The following is a 17,666-nucleotide window of genomic DNA, read 5'->3' as shown; positions in this document are numbered from 1 at the left end:
ACAGGGACTAACCACCAAACAGAGACATCAGTATCAAAACACTTATACACATTATAGCCCATTTTCAAGTTCAGATGACTTGAATAAATTCCTCTGGTTTGCACTTAGGATCAAGCAGAATTCCATCAGTAGCAGATGCCAATACATTTGGCAAATTTTTTCTTCAGCTTGCCACAAAGCACATGCAGTTTACAGCTCACACTGTCAACAGGAACCTGCTGTTCTGACTGTAGTGAGAAGTCTGTCTTTAATGTAAATTAAGCCTAATTTAAAATCACCAGAAGTTCACTTCCTGTGTTATCATATCAAACTTAGTTGCTTCCACTGTTTCTTGATACAGAAATGTAAGTGTGCTGTGAAATTGTTATCCTTCAGAGCTCAAACCATTTCTATCTCTGGTTTAGTTTACAATAGGCTTCTTTACAAAAGTAAATAACCTTACACTAGAATTTCAACATTTGCTCAAATTCATCCATCCAAGAGATCTAAACCAGCCTCAAAAATTATATGAAGCTTAAAATGGCATTTTATTTGCAATTTCCTAATTTATGAAACAATAAAGAACATTTCCCTTGTTCTCAGCCTGAGAATCTGTGTTCAGAATAACTCTATGCTTTCCTCTAAAGTGAAGAGATACAGGATATCACAAGTCCATGAATACCCCAATTAGAGATTCCTTCAAATCTTAGGGTAGCCTATATTTAAACTATGTTTCAGTATCATGGTTCCTTTAAAAAGCGTATTATTTTGACCTATATACCTTACAAAGAATTTTAACTCATTTAGCTCTGTAACACTGTGTAAGTTGATCAGCACAGTTATTTTCCTCAAAACCCTATCAATTATCCTCTGCTTGCAAAATTCCTTGATAGTCTCCACTTCATCTTGCTGGCAGCTGCTGTCTGGCTAAAAGGCTCGGTTAATTCAGGTCTCAGCAAAAATTCACGAATTTGCAGACCAATAATTTACATTTGAATATAGTCAATACACATGGTAATAGCACATTAAGGGTCACTTGTTTGGTTTCTTACCTGCAAGATTCCGGGTAGCAAGTCTGCAAAATGTTTAAGAAGGGGAGCATTGAGCTCATTAGCAAGAACAAATGCAGCTGCAGCTCTGGCAGACAAAGTCTTGACCTAAAAGACATGATTGGAGAAATAAATGTGAGAAACTAGTACTGAAACATGCCTCTGTTCATTTTTAACACAGGATTTTAAATTTTACTTCAAATTCAGGTAAAGTGATAATGAAGACCTTCAGCATCTACGTTGTCTACAATACAAAAAGTTTATCATATGAGGTGGCAAGTAGTCCCTAGTTTGGCTTTTTGTTTTGGTGGTTTTCATTTAATGAAAGAAAAGAGGAAAAAACCCTATTGTTTTCAACTTCCAACAAAACTTCAAATGTGCATGCAAGTGTCAGTCTCATTTCTAAAGAAGTGTGATCTAAGTGTTTAAGACATGCTTCTTTAAAGGCATGACTTGTGGTACTTTAGAAAATGTTATTCAGTTGACTTTCAAAGGTCAGAAAAAGTAATCCATGGGGGAACAGCAAACTGAACCCATATATCACAGCAGGGTTTCCCATCCTTGCCCAGCATTTTCCACAACAAGAGAAACATTTTCAAAATACAATTCTCTGCACAAATCAATTAATCTGAAGCCTTCCAGAAAAGCAGGGCTTGCTAACACACCCTTAGAGCAAAACATGCATAAACAGTTCAAGGAGCTGTTGTATACTCAGAATTCTGAAACATACCATGTACAGATACTGTACGCAGAGACACAACAGACTTATATTGTTAAACACAAAGACCAGAAAGAGAATTTAAGGGGTTTCTCACACCTCAGTGCTGCTGGCTAAAACTCTATCTTGCTTGGGGCCACTGCCACTGGGTTTCTCCAAGCATAACTAGGGAAGAATTTGGGCCTAAACAACACAGATAGGAGGAGCCAGTCAACTTTAGGAGTACAAAAGGGTCTGAGCCTTTGGTTTTGCAGCAGGAAGAGTGAAAACTCCGTATGTACATCAGTTTCAGGTAGTGCAATTCTCTGGTTGAAGTCTATGATTTAACCTTTATGTTTGAGACTACTGCACTGAGTTTCTATGCTCAGGACCTACTAAAACCCCAAAAGAACATAAAGGTCTTACTGAGGGATGCTCCTGATCTTGCATACACTGAACCAGCATTCTCTTAATGACGTCCAAATAGTGTTGCTGTTGATTCCCAAAAATCCCAGGAAAATTCCTAAGGATAAGATCAAAACATTAATAAGAATTCACACAAGTTAAGGTTAAACTACTGTTTCAAACATATCCGTTATTTAAGTTACAGATTGCAAATGTATGTGTTTGAGTTAAGTAAGCCACAATACAAGAAAATAAATGAAACAAATACAACAGCTAGTTAATTACACTGTGGCAGCTTTTATTTTTAAACTTGATTTGGCTGTCCTACAAAAATGTAGCTTACCAGAAGATATGCAAAGCAGCCTCACGCAGTCCCACATTCTGAGAGCTAACAGAGTCAAATAAGAATTTCAGAACTTCTGGCCACTGATTGTTGCCATCTTCATCTACATTAAACACAATAAAGTTTTGAGATAAGCAAACTTCGGAATGATGAGGTATCAGTCATGCAGGAAAACCAGCCATTGCTGACTCCCTGATCCGAAGATGTGCCTAAGTCACAACGTAAAATATTGTGAAATGTTTAATCTTAAACCACTCCAGAACAGAAGATGATCTCTGTTTACTGCTCTATAGCAGCACTCACAAAAAGAAACTGATGCAATGTTCAGCATAATTCATGACAGTTTACACAAAACTGGACTTATAAACCTTATTACAATCTCACCTAAACTGGAGCAATATAAAAAGCAGAGTTCAAGAATCTTATTTTTATCTGGTCAAGGATACTGTGAACAAATATTAGGTTCCATTATAAGCCATGCAAACAGCACATCATGTGCAAACACCTAAGAAGGATTAGAGAACAAGAGATACAAATACAACTACTATCAATACATAAACATTTTACTACAGTATCAACTTATATAAATAAAGTACCTATTAAATTCCTGGCCAATTCAGCAACTATGTCACATATTTTCTTTCTCATAGTGGACTGCACTTCTAACTGGATAAAGAGCAGCAATTCACTCTTGACTGATGTCTGATCCTCAGGTGACAGAGCTGGATAGACTTCTTCAAATGCAGATGACAACAGGCGGCGCAGAAGGACAGCTGCCATCTGCCGAGCCTGTTGAAGGAGAAGTCTGTGTGTTAAAGTGCTTGATATTATAATCATCCTACAAGGGAATGATGCTTCCAAGTGACACTTCCAAAGTGTAGACTTCCTTGGTGAATGGAATACTACTCATGCAACAGATGACAATTATGATAGTAAAAAAAAAACCAAAAAAACATAATAAAGAAACACCAGTTCACAACCATGTTTCTGACAATTACAGCCCTTCAAAGAAATAATCACAGTACTTATAGGTACTCAGGTTTTTTCTACAGCTGAACCTCAGACATATTTTGTGTCAAGTTAAGAACTTAGCTGTATTATTGAAAGATCTTTAAAGCATGAATTCCTTCGTTTTTAAATGACTTATAATCCAGACATGTTTTTCTGGATTAAGAAGTGAATTATTGGGGCAATTCTGTCAGATACTTAACCTGTAAACCCTCCTTCACATTCTCAAACTACTAAACTTCAAGCTAAAAATGCAGGAACCTACAGTTAGAATTTGGCAAATAAAACTCCTCCTTGAACAGTAAAAAAGCCACATATGCAAAAAGAAAACCCAAATCCAAGTCAAAACAAAGCTTTCAGCATTTTGCATGCCTATGATTAAACTTTTTTCTTTAAACTTGAACTTAAGCATAGGAACCTCAATATTCAATATACAATCTTGTTACCTGTATGTGCATACCTATTTTACAACAGCATCATTTACATATCCACATTTATTTACAATTGTACAACAACTAGAAGCAAAAAACCATAGCTTAATAATTCAAAATTAGTAGAGCAACACATGCACTAAAGGCAAAAAGACACATGAAGCTCTCTGAATAACTTAATAAAATATTCACCAATTAGTGTTTAAGGACACACAGTAATTAAAAATCACCATCCAAACTTCTAAAGTTTAATACATGTAACAAAACCTTATCTGTGCTAGCTTCTCACAAAATATAATCCAAACTCAATTTTTAAAGATATTCTTATTTAATGCGCACTTGAATAACAAACGTTTTCATTTATAAGCCTTTTCAATTCAAAACTGTTAAATTAGCAGCAAAAATAATATTACTATGGCATAACCTATAGATGCGAAACACAAACTGCTGCAAAGTGTTAACTTCTAACATATCCTGTAAATATCAGGTGTTGCTAGTACATCACCCAAGATACTGCTACGTTCTCCAGTCTTCAGACTCACTGGGTCTTTTTCTAATCTACCCAACTCTCTTCTGAACAGCTAAAGAGTAGTGCACACCAAGTGTCTCTGTACTAGCAGAAGGAAAGGAGTAGAACTGGACCCAACTCTTTACAATTCTTTATCTCCTCTCACCATCTCAAATGTGGACTAAGGCCACCAGATATGTAGGATTAGCTCTTCCCTAGCAGATGTAAGGAAGGCACAGTGCCCACCTGTGCTGCAGTTCCCATCAGAAGCCAAGATAAGATACTCTAGCAATAGGCTGTCATATGGCAAATGTGAATTTGGAAGGACATTCTTCCCTCACTGTGGGAATCTTTTTAACAATGTGTCAAAAAACTTTCATGGTACCACAATATACTTGGAGCACCAATATTGTGTTATGTCTTCCTTAACTCAAGGCATCATGTTTCAGTGCATATTTCCTGATATCTGATGATGACCAAACTCGCATTACATTATATTCTATCATGAAGTAATAACAGGTGGACAGACAGGAAACAGAGGTGGAGACTACTTTTTATGAAAACAAGGATAAGAATTTCCAACCCTGAAGAATTTAAAATATTATAAGACTGATAAGCAGACTGATTGTGAAGTAAAACCGCAAGTAGTAAGGCATACAGAAGGACACAAGATCAGCACTATATGAATTCTCTCCTGGTTACAGTTACTAGCTTAGGGAAAAAACAATTCCCAAAATCCCTAAAGTAACTTTGAGTATTTCAAGAAGTGACAAATGAGCAACTGACTTCTAATAATAAAAAAATGGCATATTTTCCTCAGCAGATATTCACTTAACACATGAAAACTATCATTGTCAATTTAATAATGACAAACATGGCTGAATTAATGGCACCTCCATGGCTAAGAAAGAATATAGGTTTTCTTCACACGCCCCAAAAGTTCTGTTATGTTTAAGTCTTTCCAGATATGTACTAAAAACAAGCACTTAAAAATCCTGCAATTTAGTGGCAACAGCTTTTAATGAGGAGAGGAACAATATAAAGCATACATTCCCAAAGAAGGGATTCAATCTACCAATGAAGCATAAAGAGAGCACATTTTTTCCCAGCATTGGGTCTTCTGCATTTCTAAACTACTGAAGTGTTAAAGTTATTAATATAAAAAGTTGTCATAATACCCAAATTTCAACATACTGTTTCTGATTAGTAGAATTTACGGGGTGTTAAAAATGTTTTCAGGAAGAAAACCAATTTCCTGAGCAGGGCAGCAGCAGAATTATGAACAGCAATTTGGGACACCATGCTCTACACTGATATTCATGTAACCTACATATTTTATAAGAAAGTGTTTGACTATCTTGTGTGGCATTGTCACACTAAATTTTACTTTTGTTTTACTGCTCCTTTCAAGTCCTCAAGGAGGAAAACATGCAGGGATGGAAGTAAAGGACATTTAGCACATGGTCCAAAGCTGGACTTGCACAGTGTCATTCAGAGATCCAGTCCTATGTGGAATTCAAAGCACAGAGTGCCCAAGGTCCACAGACAACTCAAAGGCAAAACTGTGGTGCATCCTTGGGCTGCCTTCCTTCCCAAAGGCTGAACAACAGCAGTCATCAAATTGAGAAATGCATCCCTTCATGTGTCAATAGTGACAGAGATAGGGGAGAGGTCGGGGTCCCCCAAGAAGGCTGTGAGTCCAGCAGAAACAGTTTTACAGAGCATTTGTTATTTTACCAGTCATCTGTAAATTAGGACACAATCAAAACCTGTCAATCCAGAGTTAACCAAGAAACAAGAGATGCAGGATAAAATGCAGAACTTCTGCTCCTCTCAAAGATTTATGTGGCAAATGAAAATTGCAAAGTAACAGCCTAAAATACCTAAGACAAGCCCTAGGAATAAAATTAATCAAATAAACTGTAGATACATATCACCTTTCTGAACAGCCCTTTAAAATGCAGTTGCACAGGAAGTAGAATGTTAACTTCATAACAGTGAGGCTACAAGCACAGGAAGTAAGGACAAGCTCCTGCTCAGTCTGAGGTGCACAGACTTGCACATCACCTGGCACAGAAGTGTTCTGACTGCCAAGTCAGATGATTCCCTCCACTTCTGTGAAGAGTTTTACTTTGATATTGGGAAAGCATCAAATAAGAACAGAGGAAAGAGGTGAATATTTCCATAGTTTAGGCATCCGGTTTGAAGAAAACCTGTTATACATTTAGTTTAAAGGAGTTATTCCAAATCTAGCTTAATGGTGTTTTCTATGTCAAATGCAAGGGTTACTGCTGGAAGCACAACCTGCATCCCTGTTTCTCCATTTAAATGCCAAAAGGACTGGGCAGCAGAGGCAGGATTTTCCCAACTGCTGTCTGACTAGTCCTACAAATCTTGTACCCTCTACAACACAGACACCCAACTTGTGAAAACAGGATGAAGTATTTCTTCAGCCTTGTTTTCCTGCAAGGAGGTAAAGCAATACAGAGGCTTCAAGATGAAGAGGGATCTGAACCCAGCTTTCAAATAGCCTGGACAAGGCATGTTTAAAGTTCTGAAGCTTCTTCGAGCATCCTGTTTGGTAGTACTGGTACATTCAGTGTGCTCAGAGGACACGTACCAGGCCAAAGCTCTATCTACATGCAATATTCTGCTCAGCATTTGGATCTCTATAAAACATATGCAGGAACTACCTGCTGATACCAGCCCCAAATTAAACATGCACAGAATGTTTCTCAGCATGTTTATATGCAGTGTTTAGACTGAGCATGGGGATTACTTCACTTAGGCTCTAATTAGGCTACTAAGTAGTTGGATTTACAGGGAAGAGGTTGCAGGTTTTATTAATCAGGATTTTTCAAGTCCAGCACCTAACGCTTACTTATGTTAAGAGCTAACATTTAAACCTTTCTTTGATTAATCCTTTGGTGGAGTTAAATGTCAAGTTATTCTGCCCTTGATGACTTTGACAAGAGTAACTTCTAGAGGTGAGAAGTTTTTTTTTTACTTTACAAGTTAGAATCTGAGTCATTGGCAAGATTCCCAAGTTTTACATTGGACTATTTACTTAGCTGATGTAAAGGGAATAAAATCAGCAAACACATGAAACAAGTATTTATTTACACTTTGTAGTAACACTGCTATACAGTTTTCTGTCATTTGAAACAGCTCAAAGGAGCAGAAAGGAAAACTAGATACCTTTCATGCAATCAATTGCTAGTATAACACTGAAGGAGTCTATCAGAAAAACACAATATTGTAGATCAATAAGCATCAGTAAGGGCAAACTGATACTTTCTTAGCATTAAGAAGCACAAATGGCAACTAACTCTAAATTGAATAGTCTGCCTGAAAAGATTGTTACCTATAGAGAAACAGCACACTTATGCTCTTACAATATTGTTCAGAAATTAAGTGACTTTAAAATTTTTTATATCTTGAAAATTTAGTAGTTCTTCACTCTGCACATCCAAGTGAATAATAGTTTTGCCAGTAAGTACTTTAACTGGTTGCTAAAGATGTGAGCTTTACAAAACTAAGGAGTAACTAAAAGGCAGCCTTACTTTATGCCCAGATTAAAAAACGTGTATAACATTTAGACTACTCTCCACTCATTCCATAATATTGCTAGATGACTTAAAAAACACTATAAGTTTCAGACAACACACAACTTTAATATGTTTAGGCACAAGACCCCAAGTAGAAATCACTTCTCAACTGTAACTTGAAGAACTGTGACAGTAAGTCACATATTAGTTACATGTTTAATGGAAAATAGCACTCATTAAACAAAGCACACAACAGAAAACAATGAAGATCCATGCTTATGAAAAACTATTCCTGAAACTAAATATCCGGCACCAAAAAGTCTCAGGTAGTGAATTGAGCATGCAACAAACAAGATGAGATGAATTATCCCTCTATAAATGTGCAGTAAATTAAGATGCTTCAGTTAATGTCAAACTTGCTCATTTATCCCAGAATGATCAGCATTGATTTCTTCCCCTCTTTTCTAAGTCCCCTTGAAAATCTGCACAAATCCAAGGTTATTGAGCCATACCTCCTCGGGAGTAGCATTGTTCCTGATTGCCTGCAGGAGGTAAGTGATCTTTGATGGGCCCGGAATAGTCTCATAGGTCTCCTGCATAAAAAGAGATGTAGCTTATTGTAAACATTTATTAGAAAGCATGTGTTAAGCATTAATCTGAACTGACTTTTCTTTTAAAACTAAATCAGTATACATCCAATTTTAAAAAATAACATAGCAGAAAAAAAATTAAACTTACCAAAACAAAAATGTATGACCTATTTTAAAATTAAGAGTAAAATCTTAGTCATCTAAAAAGACCTGCCATATTGGAACAATCTACATATGAATGACTGGCTACTTAGGAGATTAGTTACAAAATACAAATGGAACATAAACTCACAGAAATACAACATACACCAAACATGTCCTACTGGGAATCTATCATAACTTTTATCATAGCAAAGAATTAAGAGCTCTGGAAGCCTGAGACCAAGCTGTGACCAACAGGTTAATAATCACAGACAATTGCATAGTCCAAAAACTGGATCAGTTCTGGTTCTGAAACTCTAAAATTTCTACAATGTTATACAGCAGCCACATGTCTCAACCACACATTCTGAATAAGAATTTCTTATTTTTAAACTCCTGCCTAAACGTTAGAAAGAGAGGCTATTTAGTGTCCTTCTTAGGAAAACCCTATCAACAAAATGAAAAGTTTAATGAGAAGTTCAGTTACATTGTCTAACATGCTTCTGGCAGGCATTTTATACACGTCTCCTATTTAAATTACATTGTTACTCCAAAGCTAGGGTAAAAACAGCAAAACAACTTTTGCCATCCAAAACATAGTATATGAGAGCATTTTGAAATCAATCTTTTTTTTTTCTTAATATACTAAACCTATGTAGGTAGGAGCAGGAGAATCACCAGCTAACTAGCAACCTCTCATAACATTCAGAAATAGTCCTAAACTTAGTAACTCTAGAGTTACATTTTGCAGACAATCTTGATGATGAATTACTTCACCCTTTCCAAACATTCACTATCCCATCATGAACTCAAAGAATGAGCCTATTCTGCAAAGCTCAGGTTCATTTCTATCAGTTCTCTGCCTGCCAACTTCCCATTTCCAACACTGCAGTAGCTCCTTCCAGTACTCTTAAAACTCTTACACACCTTGACAGGATACCTGAAATTGTCAATTAAGCAGTTTTGCATTTAATATTAGACATCATCTTCCTCCCTTTCTGTATCTGCCTCCTAGTAGGCCTTCTTCACAAAGTCAATCCTCATTTCATATTCTCTCTAGTTGCCAGCATACACTCACAGTCAATGAGACCCTGAATCCCCAATGAATCCCTGCATTTAACCTAATCATTTCAAGATTGCAAAATTAAATGAGGTTTAGGGTCAGAATAGAAAGCCTTTTCAGGTTAACTTCTTCCATGAATGTATATATTTATATTGTACTATTATCTACAAATCCAAAAACTAATACAGAAACACAACGGCTCCCTAAACCCAGGTATAGCACGGACTTGAAGTTATGCTTTCACAGACAGCTGAAGCACAGTAAAAGCTGCTTCCCTCATTTCTGATAACCATAAAATTCTATTTTGAGTTGCTTGTTTAACTCTCTAAAAATGGCAGCAACCTAAGCAGATGTTCAATGGTATAACTCTGTCAGTTCAGTAAACTGAATTCAGAGGATGCTAAAGCTAAGGGGCACAAGGAATACATGGCCAAACTCAGAACCTTCCCTGCAAGCTAGTGGGAGACTTCTTTGTTGGCCCTACCCATCTTACTACCAGTCTTGTCCACACTCAAGCTATGTATCTGGATCCGGCTACATCTTACTGTATTCTTTAAGTTTACAATTAGTTCCCCAGTTATCTTATAGAGAAGTACAAATGTCTCACACACCATGAACAACTTTCATAACACATGCAAGAAAGTATCTATTGTCTACACTTACTACTCATGTTCTCCCAAACTTGAGAAATGCACCTTAAAAAAGAGCATAAATTCACCAAAACAAAGTAAATAAAAGTTTCTCTATTAGAAGACAGACACACAAGTAAGAGGAAGACAGGCATTTATGGTCAACAGACAACATTCCAGGATGGATGGTAAAATAAACCAATCAGATTTCAGCAAACTAGTCAGGTTAAGTTATGAGCATGCTAGCTCCTACACATAATCACAGAATGTTTTGGGTTGGAAGGGACATTAAAGACCACCTAGTTCCAAACCCTCTGCCATGAGCAGGGATACCTTCCACTAGACCATGTTACTCAAAGCCCCAGTCAACCTAGACTTAAATACCTCTAAGAATAGGGCACTATAGCTTCTCTAGGCAGCCTTTTCTGGTGCCTCAACATCCTCACAGTAAAGAACTAATTCCATATATCTATCTTAACTTGCCCTTCTCACGTTCAAAGCCATTGCCCCTTGTCCTATCACTGCATGCCCTTGTAAAAGCCTCTCTCCACCTTTCTCCCAGGTCCCTTTCAGGTACTCAAAGGCTGCTCAAGGTGTCTCCAGCTTTCTCTTCTCAGGCTGCACAACCCCAACTGTCTCAGTCTGTCTTTCACAGGAGAGCTGTTTAGTCCCTCTGACCATCTTTGTGACCCTCCTCTGGACCCACTCCCACAGGTCCATGTCCTTCTTGTGTTAGGGGCCATAGAGGTGCATACAATACTCTGGTGAGGTCTCACAAGAGCAGACTATACACATATAAATCCACACATGTCCACTGAGTTTGCAGTCATCAGGCTTTCTTCCTCATCCCCTTTTTTTTTTAACAGCTTTTACTACAGTCCTCCCAAATAGGATATTACTCTACATCTCCATCAAGCTCAATCTTCAACTGAACACCCCTCATTCCCATTTCAAAGACCTATTTTAAAGAACCTGAGTCTGCTTAGCTCTCTGTCTATCCATTTCTCATTCTGATTGGTTTCCACTGGATACAAATGAAAACCTGCTATTCAATCTACCTGCAGTTATTTGAATCCTTTATGTATTCAATATTACCTTCTACGAGTAAGCACACTTTGAAGAACTGACTGGACTATGACAATGTTTAAAACCATGTACAAGTCCTGTGTGATATTAGGATGCAAATATTTTAAAGGCTATGTAATACTTTTATCCAAAGAAATCTTACTTCAAGAAATAAACAACTTAGTCAGTCTAGCTACACTGTAGAGAGACAGATTTATGTTTCCAGGCAAAAGTTCATTAACCCACCATGAAGACTAAGGGGGGGTCTTCACAGCCACGCATGGTGAAAAAATGAGAGACAACAGGCACAAATTGAAAAAAGGAGATTCAGAGTGGAAGAGGTCCAGTTCTCTCTGTCTTAATGAGCACAAGTCAAGCAGGAGTTAGTAACTCAAAGAGCCTATGAAGCCTTAGAAGTTCTCTTAGAAGTTCCCCGTTTGTCAGCAGGACAAAGCCCCAAGTGACCTGATCTGACCTGATAGCTGACACTGCTCTGAGCATGACAGACCTCCTGAGGACCCTTCCACTCTGAATGATCCTAAACCATAAAAGTATTTTCAGCACACCTTGGAAATATTCAGAAACTAATGCCAAATTCAGTGCAGTTGAATAAGTAAAAAGTGATACTACTCCTTGTATTTTTATAAGAAACTAACAGACTTGAAAAGCTTGGTATCTATCATGTCAGTGAGAATTTCTTATTCTGATTGACCATAGTGCACATGTATCTACGAAAACTAAAAAGAACTCCAACTCAGTTTCAAGCCAGTTTCTGACAAAATATTCCAGTTTTAAGAATCTAAGCTTTAGAGTTCTTATAGAGTTTTATTTCATAGGCATTGTGACAAAGCTGCACAATGAACTTGTTTTGTTATAATTCCAATAAAGTTCAAAAATTTTTAGAAATTATTTTAGGTTACATGTAGGCAGTTGAGAAAGCAATTCAGTTCCCAGGGAATGGCCTCCATTGCAGCTCTATGTTCAGGAATGTGGGAATAATTCTTGCTGACTCTCAAGAAAGTGTAGTTACCAAAAGCGAACTTCACCAGCTTTCTAAAAATGTATGTCTTCCCTCCTTCTCACTCTGGATTCACATTTGAGGAATTTTCACTGCAGTATCAGGAATAATGCTTTTTATTCTTCACCAAACAATGCGTTGAACTCTGCTGACCGCTGGAGTGATGAGAGCGATAAAAGACCCGATGCAGCCATGCAGCGGGAATTCATGCTAAACCTAGACGCTGGTATTTAATTCAACGGGAGAGATTCCCCACCAGGCTTGACAATGGAGCCTTAAGCATGACAGAGAGAAAGAATTAACGTGGCTTAGCCGCCACAAAGAATTTCAGCTGAAACAACACGTCTGAAAACTTTTTGCTGATAACAAGAGAAACCCAGCATACTGAAAACACTTCTTTTGGGTGAAATACTTCTTAGCTGACGAAACACTTGAATACACACGGGGTCATTCAATAAAGTTATTAAACCAAACTACTGTGCGGCAACAGAGAAGGACCTCGGTCCCGCTCCTGCCGGCCAAGCTGGGGCGGGGGCACGGAGCCCCTGCGAGGGCCGCTTCGGGAGCGCACACAAGAGCGCTTCCATCGCGCCAGGCACCCGCTCTGACCTCCTTAGGGAAACGCCTCCGCTCCCGAACCGGCCCCCCCCACACGCCGCCGCCGCCACCGGCTTGTGGCCCCCCTGCGCGGCGGGGCCGGGGCCGCGCTCCGTCACCCCGGGAGGCTCGGGCGGAGTCTGCCATGGGCAACGGGGACAAGTGGTCCCCGAGGACGGTTCCACACGGGGCACAGGGCGGGCGGTCTCGAGGCGAGCGAGAGGCGAGAGCGGTGCCGGACGCGCCGGGGCGGGCGCCGAGGGGAGTAACGGGACCCTTCGCGCCCTCACGGGCCGAGGGCTGGCGCGGGCCCTGCGCCCGCCAGGCAAAACGGCCGCCACCGCCCGGCCACGCCGCCCCGACCGGGGAGAGGCCCGGGCCGCCGGAGGCAGCTGGTGCCGCTGCTCACACGTGGGACCCGGCCGGCCCCGCCGCCTCCCTGCCCCCCTCCCTTCCTTCCTCCCTCCCGCCCTCCAGCGAGGCCCGCCGGGTCTGACAGGCCGTCTCGGAGGCCGCTGACGCGGCGGCCCCGTTACCTCGGCCTGCTTGCGGACCGCATTGTCCGGGCTGAGCAGGTTGCCGAGGAGGGCGTAGAACTGCTCCTGCTCCGTCGCCGCCATTGCTGCGAGAGGGAAGGAGAGGGAGGAAGGGGGAGCGCCGGCCGCGCCGCCGGCGGGGGAGCAAGGGGCGGGGCCGAAAGGCCAGCCGCGCTCCCATTGGCCGAGGCGCACGGAGCCTCGCCCCCGATTGGCCCTGCCTCCCTTTGACGTCTCGGCGGCTCGGGGCGAGGCGGGCAGCGGGGAGCGGCGGCTCAACCGACCCTCAATGGTGTTTGTCTCCTCGCGTGTCATTGGTGCGCCGCCGCGCCGGGGGCGGGAGGCAGGGGCATTGGAGCGCTCTGATTGGCGAACGGCTCAGGCTGCTGCGGCGGGATTGGTCGGAGCTGCGGTCGGGCGGTGCGGGCAGGGAGGGGTCGCGCTGGGACGCGGAGCTGGGGCCGGGCCGGAGGGAGGAGGAGGGCAGAGGAGGGGAGGGACGGAAAGCGCGGGAGATCGCGGGGCGTCGCCTGCGGGCGCTCGGTGACGTCCTGCTGCTGTCCCGCCACGGGGAATCTGTGAGTCACAGAACGAGTCAGCCTGGCGGGGACCACGGGGATATCTGGTCCGAACTCTCTGCTCAGGCAGGGTCGCCCTAGAGCGCATGGCACAGTGCTGGAGACAGTTCTTGAGTACTTCGAGTGACGGATAACCCACAGCCTCTCTGGGCAGTCTGTTCCAGTGCTCAGTCACTCGCACAGAGAGAAGTTCGCCATCATGCTCAGGTGAAACTTGCTGTGCATCAGTCTCTGCCCTTTGTCTCCTGTTCATTGTTCAGCACCACCGACCAGATCCTGGCTCCAACATCTTGGCTCCCGCCTTTCAGATACTGATAGACATTGATGAGATCCCCTCTAAACCATCTCTTCTCCGGACCAAGCAGGCACAGCTCCCTCAGCCTTTCCGTTTAAGGGAGTTGCTCCTGTCACCTCATCCCCCTCTGCTTGACCCGTTCCAGGAGCTCCATATTTCTCTTGTACTGAGGAGCCCAGCACTGGACACAGCACTCCAGATATGGCCTCACCAGGGCTGAGCAGAGGGGCAGGATAACTTCCCCCGGTTTGCTGGGAATTCTCTTCCTAATGCACCCTAGGATACCGTTGGACTTCTGGCTGCAAGGGCGCTGATGGCTCATAGACAGCTTATTGTCCACCAGCATCGCCAGGTCCTTCTTTGCAGAGCTGTTTCCTAGCAGATAACCCCCAGCCTCGGGGTTGTTCTTCCCCTGCTGCAGGACCTTGCATTTGCCCTTGTTGAATTTCAGAAGGTATTTCTCTGCCAATCTCTCCAACAGTTCGAGGCTTTATTAGATTGAATAAAACTTAATTAGCATTCCCCCGTGAACACAGGGGATATCACAGGTTCATAATGTGCATAGCGAGAGGCTTTGAGCATTACCCTGCTCAGTGGTGGGGGGCTCTGCACCTCAGGGTGCACCAGCCAGGTGTTTGGGGTGCAGCCATGGGACAGTGATTGGCCGGGTCAAGTATCTCCTTCTAATGTGCCCAGGGAATGCCTGTACTTTAAAAGCAGGAGGAGTCAGCCAGTGAGCTGGTGGAGAATAGATAGAGGGAAGGGAAGGGAAGGGAAGGGAAGGGAAGGGAAGGGAAGGGAAGGGAAGGGAAGGGAAGGGAAGGGAAGGGAAGGGAAGGGAAGGGAAGGGAAGGGAAGGGAAGGGAAGGGAAGGGAAGGGAAGGGAAGGGAAGGGAAGGGAAGGGAAGGGAAGGGAAGGGAAGGGAAGGGAAGGGATCTGGACTGCATCAAGGAAGAAAGAAAGAATTGCAGGCAGGGCTAGAGAATTATTTTAAGCTGACTGAAAACTCAAAAGCGCCATGAATGAAGATGAAATATAAAAGCAAGCATACTTTCTAGTGTGAAGTGCACTCCTGTAAATGTCCTCAGAACACAGCTATGTGGATTAGGTGTGTACAGCTTGTTACAGGTTCTGGAGAGCCTTTTGGATGTCTTCTTGAAACAGGCATGATTTTCCTGCCTTTTTATAGCCTGTAAAAGGTTTGTATGAACTTCAGTAATATTGCTATCTGCTTTCCATGCATAAACAAATAAATGTATTTTCTTTCATCTTGGCTTGTCTTAATGGTGATTTCACCATAAATCTGTAATAGGATTGTTAGCTAAAGAATGCGTTATCTGATGGGGGTTGGGAAGAGAATGTAAACCACAGGATATGGAAAAGTGTTTTCTTACTCCTGCTGGTTTTTGCATCTGTAGATGCAGGGAGTGGGTTGTTGTATAAAGCCTGCTAGTTGTCTTTGAGAAAGAGCGAGGCATATGAAATGTGCTTAAGACCTGAAAAACAGTTGTCAGATTATCATTGGAGTACCAGTGAGGAACATCAGATTCCATTAGAGCTCGCTTGGAAGGGGAAAGCAGGAGCAACCTAATGCAGTTCATTAGAGCAAGCCAAGCAAGACTGTATTTGTGTGTGTTTCTGTTTCTGTGTGTGTAATGATTAATAAACCTAGTAGTTTAATGCTCTAGAAATACATTTGAATATATTTTACCCTGGTATTCAAAGCATAGAAGGGAGCATCTATACTGGGTTCAGAAGACCCTGCTGGCAAACTCATCAGATTAATGCTGTTCCACTTCAAATCCTGACAGTTTGGGGAAAGCAGATTAAAAACTTCACCTAGGTTAAAAGCAGTTAAGATATTGGAAAGAGTCCCAAACAAACAAAGTTGTCATTAATGCAATGCAATAAGAGTCTGCCACATCAGCTGCTTGTTCTCGCTTGGGACAAGTTTGAAGTGTGGGAAACAGCCAGTAACTATGCCAAAGAAACAGGAATCAGCAGTAAAGATGGTTTGAACAAGTACCTGAGGGGAGCTCAAATATATACAGCCACAAACCAGCAACAATATTGGTATTGCTGGATATTGCCTGATTCCTGCATTCTGTTTAAAACAACAACAACAACAACAACAAAGACAGGAGAAAGTATGATAGAAGAAATCAGAAGAATTGCCTTGACCTCATCGAAACATTTAGGGCCGACACATGTGTTGAAATATATTTTATCCAATGAAATTTTTTTGATGTTTTAAAACTTAGACTCTGAAATTGAATGCTCAAGTTTTTAAAAAGCAGAAGCTTTAGCTTAGTATTTGTTAAACTTTACTACTCTGCATACAAATGGATTATAAAGAGAGGGAGAGCTAGAAAACTATTTATAGTTTTTATATATAGTATTTATATACTCGAGGAATGCTATAATGTCTCCTATGGAGTAATGGGAGATGTGAAATGACAAACAAAATGAGGAAAGATGTCTCAGATTCTTGTAAAATGTTTTCTGATGCTGACTTAAAGGTGAAGGGTTTGATATGTATGTGTTTCAACATTCAGCAGCAAAGAATGAGATGAAGGTAAAGGAACATACAGAAAACTAAAATAAATTCAAACTTATTTGTGGACAGGTCAGCTTTGTCATATGAGGAGATCTACCATAAGTTTAAAGTAACTGTTGATGGTCCATATGGATTCCATATACTCTAGATACCACAAAAAAAGTGCAACCATGATAGTCTCAGAGGCCAGAGAAGAGTTAGAAAGTGCATGAGGGCAGATTTCCAGCAGAAGTCAAGAGAATGGAGTAAGTTGATGTCAGTGGGAAGCTGTGTTCTAGCAGGGGCTGTCTGAAGCTATCTTGGCAGAGCAGGCCATCTGCAAAGTGCAGGCAGTGTCTGACAATTGCTCTGGCCTAAATGTGGGGTATGGCAAAGAATTACAATCCTGTCAGGAATGACTATCAGTAGTGGACTATAGTTTTCACAAATTGTTCGTTTGTTCATCCATTTCTTGTGTGGTCAGTTCCCATGCCTAAAGCATGGGGATGGGATGCCTGTAACTATTAAGGATGCTGTGAGAGATTCTGCTCTTTCAATTCTACTCCAAGAAACCCTGACCTGTGGCTTCTTAATGGTTTTCTGTGTTGGTAAGGCAGAGCTTGTGTCTAGCCGTAGGCTGAGGGGTCTA

The 17,666-nt window shown here is 41.4% G+C and overlaps 1 protein-coding gene across 1 annotated transcript in view; it reads right to left on the bottom strand.

The window, feature by feature from the left end:
* The window catches only part of IPO5 (importin 5), a 40,910-nt gene extending 27,213 nt beyond the window's left edge, over positions 1-13,697 (bottom strand). The window contains exons 1-6 of the mRNA XM_062514860.1: positions 13,608-13,697; positions 8,481-8,561; positions 3,070-3,262; positions 2,474-2,576; positions 2,152-2,248; positions 1,032-1,136 (exon numbers count right to left, since the gene is read on the bottom strand). Coding sequence (XP_062370844.1) covers positions 1,032-1,136; positions 2,152-2,248; positions 2,474-2,576; positions 3,070-3,262; positions 8,481-8,561; positions 13,608-13,691 — 663 coding nt within the window. The 5' untranslated portion in view covers positions 13,692-13,697. The remainder of the gene's footprint in view (positions 1-1,031; positions 1,137-2,151; positions 2,249-2,473; positions 2,577-3,069; positions 3,263-8,480; positions 8,562-13,607) is intronic.
* Positions 13,698-17,666: the final 3,969 nt, after the last annotated feature.

Source organism: Cinclus cinclus, chromosome 2, assembly GCF_963662255.1.
Source record: "Cinclus cinclus chromosome 2, bCinCin1.1, whole genome shotgun sequence".
In the NCBI taxonomy this organism is placed as follows: domain Eukaryota; kingdom Metazoa; phylum Chordata; class Aves; order Passeriformes; family Cinclidae; genus Cinclus; species Cinclus cinclus.
This window is presented reverse-complemented; position numbering and strand designations above follow the sequence as displayed.